Source organism: Impatiens glandulifera, chromosome 1 (genome assembly GCF_907164915.1).
Source record: "Impatiens glandulifera chromosome 1, dImpGla2.1, whole genome shotgun sequence".
NCBI classification, from domain to species: domain Eukaryota; kingdom Viridiplantae; phylum Streptophyta; class Magnoliopsida; order Ericales; family Balsaminaceae; genus Impatiens; species Impatiens glandulifera.
The window spans coordinates 106,734,305-106,747,605 of record NC_061862.1 but is presented as its reverse complement, the minus strand read 5'-3'; the positions used below and the strand labels follow the sequence as shown (position 1 = coordinate 106,747,605).

General features: G+C 31.3%; 1 protein-coding gene across 1 annotated transcript; it reads left to right on the top strand.

The window, feature by feature from the left end:
* Positions 1-4,519: 4,519 nt before the first annotated feature.
* On the top strand, positions 4,520-8,574 carry LOC124939561 (methionine gamma-lyase; the record flags this gene model as incomplete). Its single annotated transcript, XM_047480026.1, has 3 exons — positions 4,520-4,529; positions 7,117-7,770; positions 8,003-8,574. Coding segments are annotated over 3 exons (1,236 nt in total), but the record flags the coding sequence as incomplete, so codon positions are not given.
* Between the last annotated feature and the right edge of the window lie 4,727 nt (positions 8,575-13,301).

The window sequence follows — 13,301 nt, the reverse complement described above, 5'->3', positions numbered from 1 at the left end:
ACCGTGGTTATTGATGTTAAGAACCATTCCAATTTCTTATGTAGAAATTATGAGATGAATGGGGGTATCAATGATTTATCTATATAAATCAGACTAGTTAAAATGACTTTAGTCATTGATATTAAAACCATGTTTAAATGACTTTAGTCATTGATATTGAAACCATTCTAATTTCTTGTGTATAAATTATGAGATGAATGAGATAGTCAATGATTTCTTTGTAGAAATCAGACTTGTTAAAATGACTATAGTCATTGATGTTAAAATCATTTCAATTTCTTATGTAGAAATTATGTAATGAATGAGCTCCGTTAAATGATTTTAATATGTTGGAACCATTATAATCTCTTGTGTATAAAATATCAAATTAATTAGGGCAACTTAATGGTTTCTTATATAGAAATTTAATTTCTAAATGACTTTGTCAATGATATTTTGAAGCATTTTTATTTCTTTTATAAAGATTGTGTGATTCATTATTAGATGACATAGAATGAATGTCATGTGTGCTATAACTCATTATATTAATGTGTTCAAAGAGACAACTATGTGTTCGAAATTATCTTCGCAAGAATTATCTCAATGAGAATGATCCACCCAGATTTATTATGAGCATTGTCGTGTCATTTCACGTGGATTATCGGTCACAACACGATAATGTAATTAATTCGTTTAAGAAATGAAACAATTTTAGTTATATATTGTGTTTTTAAGTGATTGTATATATATATAACATGCATATCAACTAATAATATGATAAATTGGGTTAATTCATAAAAATTACGATTAACTAGTTATTTATATATATACTAGATAAAAACTATTGTATATCTATTTAATTTTAATAGAAAATTCTGAATATTTTTCATAAAACTATGTGTCTTCTGGTATACAAAAACTTATATGGGAAGTTTAAAGTCATCATTAATTAAGAAAATTGACGAATTGATGACATGAATAAATTATATATATAATGATGTTTAAAGTCAACAAGGTACCACAATAATCCACGTAATCAATTCTCTTTCTTAATAATTATTTTTTCTCTCCTAATATATATATACACACAAAGTAATAAAAATTATTTCAACAATTTTAAGAAGTCTAACGGTTAAAGTATTCATATTTAATGTTTAAGACCCATGTTTGAATCTAAAAACATGCAAATTTAGATTTTAAAGAATGCATTATTGACTATAAATATATTTTTTTCTTTTCCAATTATTTTCTCTCTCAATAATTATATATATATATATATAATATATATATTTTTTCTTTCATCACATATATATATATATATAATATTTTCTTTGGTAATAAATATTAAATACAAAATATATATACATACACAAAATAATAAAATTATTTCAACAATCTCAAGTAGTCTAGCGGTTAAAGTGTTCACATTTCATACTTAAGACTAGGGTTCGAATCCTAAAATATGTAAATTTCGATTTTTAAGAATGCATTCTTGACCATCATATATGGTGGCGAAATTTTGAAATAAAGGATACGAGGCATCTGAAAGTGTGAGGTTAGAATTAGTTGTTAGCTTGACAAGAATTTGAAAGTGTAAGGTCATGAGATGGAGGTCGAGTGGTGGGTGGTTTGTCGAGTGTGAGGTCGGAATTAGTGGTTGGTTTGACGTGCATTTAAAAGTGTGAGGTCACGAGATGGAGGTTGGGTGGTGGGTTGGTTTGTCGAGTGTGAGATCGGAATTAAAGGTTAGTTTGACGAGCATATAAATTTGTGAGATCATGAGATGGAGGTCGGGTGGTGGGTGGTTTGTCGAGTATTAGTTCGGAATTAGTGATTGGTTTAAAGAGTATTTAAAAGTGTGAGGTCACGAGATGGAGGTCGGGTGGTATGTGGTTTGTTGAATGTGAGGGTTTGAGGAGTATTTGAAAGTGTCAGGTCACAAGATGAAGGTCGAGTGGTGGTTAGTGGTTGGTTTGACGTTGGATAAGTGATTGTTGATTTGTTAAAGTGGAAGTAAAAAAGAGGTCAACTAAGATTGGTGAGTGGTTTGTCGAGGAGATAAAAAATGTGAGTCACAAAATTAGGGTTAGTGTGTGGTTTGTCGTGGACATTAAGAGGCGTATAATAAAGTGTGAGTCACAAAATGATGGGAAATTGGGGGAGTTAGTGGTTGAGTTTGACGAGAGATAAGAGATGTGTCATCAATTGAGATCGACTAAGATTTGTGGGCAGTTTAAGATTAAACTTAATTTTTACAAACTAAAACCAATTTTAAATTAATTTGATTTGAATAATATTAATTTTATTTAAAATATTTATAGATAAATAATACTTTGTATATATATTGTTATTCGTGCAAATATACGGGATTTATGTTAGTTATTTATAATAATTAGTTATTTTGTATATGATTAAAGATAAATTATCAATTAATAATTAATTATTGATGTATTTTATAAATGTATTTACTTAATGATATATGAAGTAATTATAATATACACGACATATCATTTGTTTGATTATGTTTATAAATATTCGATTATATATTTGATATACATTGTTAAATTCCATCATAAATACTTGTTTAATTTAATTTTATTGAAATAGTCGTGTTTGATTTGGGAATTAATGTGACAAACATGTTGATACTATAGGATGCAAACGTGCAATAAGTATAAATGTTTAAGTGGCTTCGGCCAAAGATGGTTGAAACTTTATGATTTCTTTTGTATAAATTATGTGACATATTGGTGAATATTTATTTGATTAAATATTATAATTTCTTTTATAGAAATAATGTGATAAAATAAATATTTTAATTGATTAAATATTTTAATTTTTTTATGTAGAGATTACGTGAAAAATGATTTATATATGAATAAACATTCTAATCTCTTGTATAAAAATGATTTTTTATTCAATTAAATATTTATAGTATTGTTATATTATGATAAGTATAACAACAGAGATTTATAAAAGAATTGTGTGACAATTTCTTGATTAGATTATTATTTAAATTATATAAATGTGTGTGATTTAAAAAATGTATCAACACGAATTTGGAAACAAATATTTTTATTCATAATAACACAAAATTTATTAAGTATATTATGATAATAAAAATGATAATTTATTATTAAAGAAATATGTTCTCTACAAAAAATAAAGTTGCGCAACTTTACAAAAATAAATAAAATAACAGAAAAAATGTCTTGTTTATATTTGTTGAGTTGGTGCTCAAATCGTTATTTAAAATTTGAGGATTTTGAAATCAAGAAACATGACATTTCTTTCACATTACTTTCATAAAAATTTGAATAATCAATGTTTTCAAAATAATTTTATGAAAAAGATGAAAAGAAAGTTTATAAAGTCTTTGTATGACGTATAACAATTTTTTAATAATGATATGAAAATTTGATCCTACTTTGATTAAAAGTGAATGTGACAATTATATATATCATGAAGACAATGAAAACTATTTCATTATGTGTCTTTTGTATGATATATTTATCGTTGAAATTATGATAAAAATGATTAAGTCAACTAAGGATGTGAATTACACTACACAAAATATTATATTGTTATCAAATGATATATTAATACTATTAAATGAAATAGTTAACGTCTACAAGTGAATATGTTTACACTTGAAAGTGCAATATACGTATGAAGTTCTTTTAAGAACATTATGTTTCATGGATTAAATGTTATAATATATAACTAGCATTTAGTCCGTGCATTTGCACGAGTAATAATATAAAAAACCGTGAAAATTTTTTACAGATAACAATTTTAATTTTATTTTTAACCGTTTTAAGTTTATGGGTGGGTAAACCCACAATCCGACCCAAATATTCATTTACTCAACATCATTATATATTAGTTAGTTAAAAAGTTGAACTTATATTAATATTAAAACGTCCCGCGTTTATCAAATTTGATGTTAAATTTAAAATATAAAGTTTTAGTAGCTTAGTTGGTTAAAGAGTTGTACTTGTTTTGTTAGGTTGCAAGTTCGAAACATACCTCTAGAATTTTTAATTTTATTTTTAACCGTTTTAAATTTAAAAGCGGGTCAACCCACAATCCGACCCAAGTATCCAAATTAACCACAGCTCTCGACCCGGCAATCCAGACATTTTAAAAATTAAGCATCATTATATATATATATATATAATTATATATATATAGATTAGTTAGTTAAAAAGTTGAACTTATATTAATATTAAAACGTGCCGCGTTTATCAAATTTGGTGTTGAATTTAAAATATAAAGTCTTTGTAGCCTAGTTCGAAACATACCTCTTGCATTTTTAATTTTATTTTTAACCGTTTTAAATTTAAAAACGGGTCAACCCACAATCCGACCCAAGTATCCAAATTAACCACAGCTCTCGACCCAGCAATCCGGACACTTTAAAAATTAAGCATCATTTTATATATATAGATTATTTAGTTAAAAAGTTGAACTTATATTAATATTAAAACGTCCCGCGTTTATCAAATTTGGTGTTGAATTTAAAATATAAAGTCTTAGTAGCTTAGTTGGTTAAACAGTTGTACTTGTTTTGTTAGGTTACAAGTTCGAAACATACCTTTAGCATTTTTAATTTTATTTTTAACCGTTTTAAATTTAAAAGCGGGTCAACCCACAATCCGACCCAAGTATCCAAATTAACCACAGCTCTCGACCCGGCAATCCAGACACGTTAAAAATTAAGCATCATTATATATATATATAGATTTTGACATGTGTCGAAAAAAAATACTTCAATAAAAAAAATATGTAATTGTTTAGATAAATGTAGAATAGTTCAAAGACATTTTGTCTAATAGATAGCCAAGTAAAAATATTTTCATAAAAAAAAGTTTAAATAGTACGCATGTACGAATGACTATGCTTCTTATTATAAGATATTTCAATGATATATAAGAATGTGTGAGGATCGACTACAACAATAGAAGGGGAAGGGTTGAATATTATTGAGCTAATGTAGGGCTAAGTAGTGTTCTTTCCTTTTGAATAACCCATTCTCATTATCTTTCATAAATATTTGTTTTGAAATTATTTAAAATTTTCAACCAAACAATTTAAGGTTTTGTTTGGATTCAAGTTATTTAAATAAACTGATCAATTAAAAAAGTAATTATTAGTGATAATTTTGAGGTGGTGAAAATTGTTTTTGGTAAAAAATTTATTAATATTAATATAAAATGATAAAAATAATAAATATATATTAATATTTTAATTAAAAATTTGAATGAAACGAGATGATAATTCAAATAATATTTTTTAATTTTTATTATTCAAATCAAAACCCAAAAAACTTTAATTATTAGTATTGACCTATAATGAGTACCCTATATAGAAACGTCATGACTCATGACGTTTAATTTGGCGTGCCTTTTTTACAACAATTTTTTTTTTTAAGGTTTGTGGTCTTTGTAAATGCCAATATTTAATTTGCACATTATATGGAACGATTATTAATTTGATCCGACATTGACTATAATATTAAATGTACCGAAACATGTGTTTTTATATTAAATAGTTATTTATTGTTTGATGACTTTTAGTCTTTGTAAATTACAACAATTCATTTACACATTAATTTATATAGAACAGTTATTAATTTGATTTGAAATGAATAGAGTGAACATGGCACCTTCACTATTTTAATTATAAAGTTATTGATCAACAAAAGTAAACTGAACCATGGTTTAACAAAATTAAAGAGTACTTATGAATTATGATAACAGAAAATATAATTATTGTTATTTTACTCTCTTTTATTAAATTGTCTCAATCTCAATACCTCTATTACATTTCTCTAGCATTCACATCTAACATTAAAGGTATAACTCTTTTAGGGGATCATTGTTTGGCAATGTTTAAACCGAATTGTGAAAATGGGTTGCTTTGGGATCTCGGAGAAATTGTCGAGACCCAGTATGTGAACGTTGGGTGACTACATACATGGTGGTTTGTACTGGAATTCTCGAGGAGATTGGCGAATACATTTGGTGTGGACATGGGGCTGCTGGAATTTTTATGCTAAAATAGTTGATAATTTTTTATTATTTCTTTTAAATTGGCATTTGTGCAAAAATTGAAAATTTATATTAAATTAAAATAAAATAATGTTTGTTATATTTTATTTGAGGTAATAAGTCAAAGTTATTTGTACACTTTGAAATATTTCTCGATATATAATTTTGTTTGAAATTGTTATTGTATATTATTTTTGTTTGAGATAATTAAACTCTATCGTACAAAATGAAAAAAACATAAATTTAAGTATAAACAACACTTATTTTATACTTGAAATATAAACTTTTCTAATCATTTAAAACAACACTTATTTTATACTTGAAATATAAACTTTTTTTAATTATTTAAAACATCCATAGCCTAAAATCAATTAGCTTATGTTTATCAAATTTGAGTTAGATTTTGTTTCAAATAAAATTACATTTATTCTAACTAAGAGGATAACCGCAATTTTGGTGTTAGTAATGCTTGACTGACTGATTCATAATATATTACGAATTATGTATTAAGTGTCATATTTCATATTTCATAATCTCTATCCTATTAATTAAATTTTATAACTATATGACTATCAGACATTTTTTTCTCTTATAACCTTAATATTATTTATTGATTAGAGATGATTATAATATCTTAATATGGAGGAGAAGAATGAGCAACAACATCGTCGCCGTCTTAATTCACAACATCGCTATTTAAAAATAGAACGGAATAGACGCGTCATCGTTTGAAAATGGGGTTGAATGAGTAATCTAAAAACGAAAATGAAAGCTTATTAGTGGGTGATTACAGTTGTCAACTCTATTTATCATTATTTTATGGATATATTAGACTCTTAATTAATTAGGTTCAGGCAAAAACAATGAATCTTAACTAGGTATCATGTTTGTATGATGTCTATATAAAGCCAACTCTTCCCTTCTCCCCATATCACCATTCATGTCCTTTCTCATTCTCTAAAGAATCAACTCAATTATTTTCGTGTAAACAAACAAGTAAAACCAATGGAGAAAACCAGCATTACCCTCTTTCATCAAAAGAAACGCTCCCGATCCGACAACGGAACGTTTCTTTCTGCGAAAGAGGATCCCGTGGCTGCTTTAGCAAATGCCCGCCACGAGTTTGGCGAGCACGGCGGAGTCAACATGTCAATTGAGGCATCGGCCACCTTTACGGTGATGGAGCCTTCGACCATGCGAAGGATGTTCGCCGGAGAGCTAAGCCACGATCGTGATTTCTTTATCTATAGTCGTCATTTCAATCCCACGGTCCTCAATCTCAGCCGAAAGTTGGCCGCGATAGAGGGGACCGAAGCTGCATATTGCACGGCTTCTGGCATGTCGGCAATCTCATCAGTGTTGCTCCAACTTTGTAGCAATAATGGACACGTGGTGGCTTCTCATTCGCTCTACGGAGGGACCCACGCTCTCTTGACACACTTTCTTCCTCGTACGAGCAACATTACAACAACGTTTGTTGATTTGAGAGATTTAGTGGCTGTAAAGGAGGCTATAGTGGAAGGGAAAACGAATGTACTCTATTTTGAGGCGGTTTCGAACCCTACTTTGACAGTGGCTAATGTGCCGGAGTTGTGCAGGATTGCACACGATAAGGGGGCGACGGTGGTGGTGGATAACACTTTTGCGCCGATGGTATTGTCGCCAGCGAGGATGGGAGCTGATGTTGTGATCCATAGCATCTCAAAGTTTGTGAGCGGTGGTGCCGATATCATTGCAGGTAAATATTTGTCTCTATTGAAACAAACATTTAGAGTCTTTAGTTAAGTTTGAATTTTGATTGTACAAAAAAACCTTAATAAATCTATTTCAAAATGTTATGTCATCTAAATAATAATTTAAAAAACAGCTGATTTTTTTTTATTACTCAATAATATTGATGAAATTAAAAAAAGGGTTTTTTTCAATAAAAAAAGTCTAAGCTGGATTGTTATATATATGTGGATATATAGGAGCTGTGTGTGGGTCTGCAAGCCTTATAAACTCAATGATGGACCTCCACGACGGGTCATTGCTACTATTAGGCCCAACTATGAATGCGAAGGTAGCTTTCGAACTATCCGAACGGATTCCTCATTTGGGCCTTAGAATGAAGGAGCATAGCAACCGGGCCATTGTCTACGCCACTCGAATGAAGAAGCTAGGCATGAAAGTCATCTACCCCGGGCTCGAAGATCATCCAGATAACATGCTCCTAAAATCTATTGCCAATAAGGAATATGGGTACGGGGGAATGTTATGTGTGGACATGGAATCAGAGGAACGGGCTAACAAACTTATGGACATCCTCCAAAATGTCACTCGGTTTGGGTTGATGGCCGTGAGCTTAGGTTACCATGAGACCTTAATGTCGTGCTCGGGGAGTAGCACGAGTAGTGAGTTGAATGAAGAGGAAAAGGGTTTGGCAGGGATATCGCCTGGGCTGGTAAGAATGTCAATTGGATATAGTGGGACACTCGAACAGAAGTGGAGCCAATTTGAAAAAGCATTTTCGATAATGTGGTTAGGTCATGATTCCAAATAATTTAAGTGTTACACAAATAAATATCATAATCAATATATATAGTAATAAGTAAGAGAATAATTTCCATTAGTGATTTGGAAATGTAATGAGTGAGTTGACATGCAGAATAAATAAATTATTCTGCATTGCCACACTATGTAGTCCCTTAATTTGGTTGTTTGTTTGGGTATAAGAGAATATTCCTTGCTATTCTCAAATAATGAGATCAAAGTCTTCAACTTTTTACATGTTAGAATGTCCTCCATCATTTTTAAGTTATTTTTATTCTTTTAATTGTTTTCACATTTTCAAGAAAGAAATAACAAAAGAGAAAAAATGAAAAAAGAAAAGGATATAAAATATATATTGTTTCATAAACCTTTTAAATGTATAACTCTCGTGTTGAAACATAAGTTGTAACTTGTTAGAATCTTATGACCATATTACATTCTTAAAAAGTGGTTTATACCAAATATGTCATTTTCACTTCGTTTTTAGGTTATGAATACTTTAAAAAAATAAACATTTCCAACAGTATTTAAAAACTGTTGTTAAAGACCATTGTGGGTGTTGAATAAACTTGAATAGTTGGGCCTTCTTAATGGGCCGGTCCAATTCTCTATTTGTTAGAGTTTCTGTATTAGGGTTTTAGGGGACCGATTGTTATATAAACTCGTGTTATAACCCTAGTTTGATATAGCATCTCTGTAAATAATCTTCTCAATAATAATCTCTCTCTTCTAGGTGGACGTAACCATGTTCTATCTTGGTGAACCACGTTAAATCTCTGTCTGTTTATTGTTTACGTCATTCTCACGCATTCGGTTATAACAAACTGGTATCAGAGCCAGATTAAGTCGGTCGTTTGTTGTTCTTCAACTGAGATGGCAACAATGAACATTAAAATCAAAAAGTTCACGGGTAGAAACAGTTTTAGCATATGGTAGATCAAGATGCAGGCTTTATTGAAACAACAAGGCCTATGGGGGCACTGGAAGTGTCATCAAGAGTAGATATAACCGCTGAGATGGCCATTCTAGAGGAGAAGGCGCATTCAACAATAATGTTGTGTCTTGCAGACGATGTTATCATCGATGTCTTAGAGGAGGAGAAGACCACTAGGTTATGGTTGAAGTTGGAGAGTCTCTATATGACGAAGTTACTCACCAATAAGTTACTTCTGAAGCAACGTTTGTTCACTCTACGAATGCAGGAAGGTATGTAAATCAGAGAACACCTAGATCAATTAAATTCTATTATGTTAGAATTAAGAAATATTGATGTTAAGGTTGATGATGAAGATGCTGCATTAATCTTGTTAGTATCTTTGCCTCCATCATATGAAAATTTTGTCCAGTCTTTCATTGTTGGGAAAGATATAGTAAGTCTGGAAGATGTATAATTTGGCCTTCATTTAATGGATCTATGTCATATGACGTCTAATACAATTATAGATAGTCAAGCTTCAGGGTTGTTTACCAACGAAAGTAATGGGCGAGGGAAAGAGAAGAAACACGACAAGTCGTTTACTTCAAATGGTCCTAAGCCGACTGATATCTGCAATTACTGTAAAGAGAAAGGACATTGGAAGAATGAATTTCTTTAAAGAAAAATCCATAGAAATTTGATTTTGGTTCTGTAGCTTTTGCAGAAGATAATATATTATCTGATGATGACATTGCTCTAGTGGTAGATGGTCATACCCATCAAACTGATGCATGGGTTCTTGATTCTGGAGCTTCGTACCATATTTGTCCTCGAAGAGAGTGGTTTGAATCTTACAAATAGGTAAATGGTGGTAGTGTTTCTATGGCCAATAGTTCTATTTGTAAGGCAGTTGGGATTGGCTCAATCAAGCTCAATCAAGATCAGGACATACGATGGTATTTTTTGTACACTAAATGAGGTTAGACATGTTCAACTTATTACTAAGAACTTGATATCTCTAAGTATGTTAGATAGTAAAGGGTTTTGGTTCAATAGTGAAAGTGGAGTTCTGAATGTCTGTAAGGGTTCTGATGTTATTCTGAAAAGTGTCAAGAATGGCACTCTGTATTTCTTACAGGGTTCTACTGTCTCAGGTTCTGTTTCTATTTCATCCTTAGAGATTCACAAGGATGATATGACTAAACTTTGGCATATAAGGCTTGGTCATATAACTGAAAGGGGGATGATAATTCTAGCAAAGGAGGATCTTCTTGGAGGTCACAAGATCACGAGTCTTGACTTCTGTGAGCATTGTGTTTTTGGGAAACTACATCGCAACAACAAGTTTCCAAAGTCTATTCACATGACAAAAGACACACTTGATTATATCCATTCAGATTGTTGGGGTCCAGCTAGCGTTGAATCTATTGTAGGTCAGAGATACTTCTTGACAATTATTGATGATTTTTCAAGGATGACTTAGTTGTTTGTCATGAAAAATAAAGAGAAGCTTTTAGATACTTTAAAGAATGGAAAATGTTAGTGGAAAATCAAACTGGAAAGAAAATCAAAAGGTTGCAAATTGACAATGGTCTGGAGTTTTTTTCATTTGATTTCAATCAGTTCTGCAAGGATGTAGGGATTGCTCGACATCTCATGATAAGGCATACGCTACAACAGAATGGTATAGCTGAAAGAATGAATCAAACATTACTGGAAAGAGCAATGTGCATGTTGTCTAATACAAAGCTTGATAAAAGTTTCTGGGCAGCAGCAATGACTACATTATGTTATTTGATAAATCGTGGGCCTCACATTGGGATTAACTGCAAAACACCTTACGAGGTATGGCCTGGAAAATCTATTAATTACTCGGGTCTAAAAGTCTTTGGTTGTACAATTTATTATCATGTCAGTGACGGTAAACTAGAGACAAGAGCGAAGAAAGGAGTATTTGTGGGCTATGAAGATGGTGTAAAAGAATACAAAGTATGATATCCATCTAAAAAAAGAGTTATTCTTAGTAGAAACGTCATCTTTGATGAGAGCTCTATACTTAACTCTATTGAGAAATCTGTAGCAGAAAGCAGTAGTGCTAACAAACAGGTGGAGTTAGAAACTACTCTACAAAATGAAAAAGAACCCCACGTTGAGGGTCAACTGCCAGAGTCTGAACAATTAGATTCTCAACCATCTAAAGTTATTTATGAGAGTGTAGCTGAAAGTCGGTTAATGAGGATTGGAGTTAGAACACTTCAAAGATACGGTTATTAAGATATGGTTGGTTATGCACTACAGGTTGCTGAGGAGTAAGTAAATACGTCTGTACCATCCACTTACAAAGAAACTGTATCTAAGTTTGAATCTGTGTAGTGGTTCACAGCAATGGGAGATGAGATAGAATCACTTCACAAAAATCATACTTGGGAGTTAGTCTATTTTCCTACAGAGAGAAAGGTTATTACCTGCAAATGGGTTTTCAAGAAAAAGGAAGGTATAATAGTTGTTGAAGGAGTCAAGTTTAAGGCTCGAGTTATTGCAAGGGGGTTCAATTAGAAGGAGAGAGTAGACTATAACGAAATTTTCTTACCAGTAGTCAAACATACTTCTATTAAGGTGTTACTAGCAATAGTGACACATCAGGATTTGGAGATCGAACAACTTCATGTGAAAATAGCCTTTCTACATGGAGAGCTAGAGTAAGAAATATACATGACTCATCCAGAAGGTTTCCAAGTTCCAAGAAAGAAGAAATATGTTTGCAAGTTGAAGAAATCTTTATATGGACTTAAGTAGTCTCCAAGGCAATGGTATAAGAAGTTTGATAACTTTATGATGTCCCTTAACTACAAGAGGAGTGCATGTGACTGTTGTGTGTACTATAACAAGTTGAAGGATGACTCATTCATATACCTAGTCCTGTATGTAGATAACATGTTGGTAGAAACAAAGAGAAAAACAAATGTTCAGAAGCTAAAAGATCTTCTAAATGCTGAATTTGAGATGAAACATCTAGGAGCAGCTCGAAATTTTTTAGGAATGGAGATTCTTAGAGATAGAGGCAGAAAAAACTTTTCTTATCACAAAATGGTTACATTGAGAAGGTGTTGTCAAGGTTTGGGATGTCATCAGCTAAACCTATAAATACACCTTGTGCTGCTAATATTCATCTTACTACATTGTTTGCTCCTCAGACAGATGAAGAGAAAAAGTATATGACTCGAGTTTCTTAATCTAGTGTAGTAGGAAGTTTTATGTACGCTATGGTTTGTACAAGACCAGATCTGGCATAGGTAGTGAGTGTTATGAGCAGATTTATGATACAACCAGAGAAGGAGCATTGGCTAGATGTGAAGAGGATATTCAGGTATCTACGGGTAACTTTTGATGTTCGTCTCATACATGAAGGTGATATATAATGTTTGATTACTGGGTATTCAGATTCTGATTATGCTAGAGACGTTGATAGTAGAAGATCTATGACTGGTTATGTATTTACTCTTGGGGACTCAGTTGTTATTTGGAAAGCGACTCTACAACCTACTATGACTTTGTCTACAACAGAAATAGAGTACATGGCATTAACAAAAGATTCTAAAAAGGGAATATGGAGGAAAGGACTAATTAGTGATCTGGCCCTACATCAGGATCAAGCAACTGTCTTATGTGATAGTCTGAGTGCTATATGCTTAGCCAAAGATCAAGTTCATCGTGAACGAACTAAGCATATTGACGTGCGATATCATTTCCTAAAGACTGAGAAGAGGATAAAGGTGAAAAAGGTAGGAACTGCTAACAATCCTACAAATATGTTCACTAAG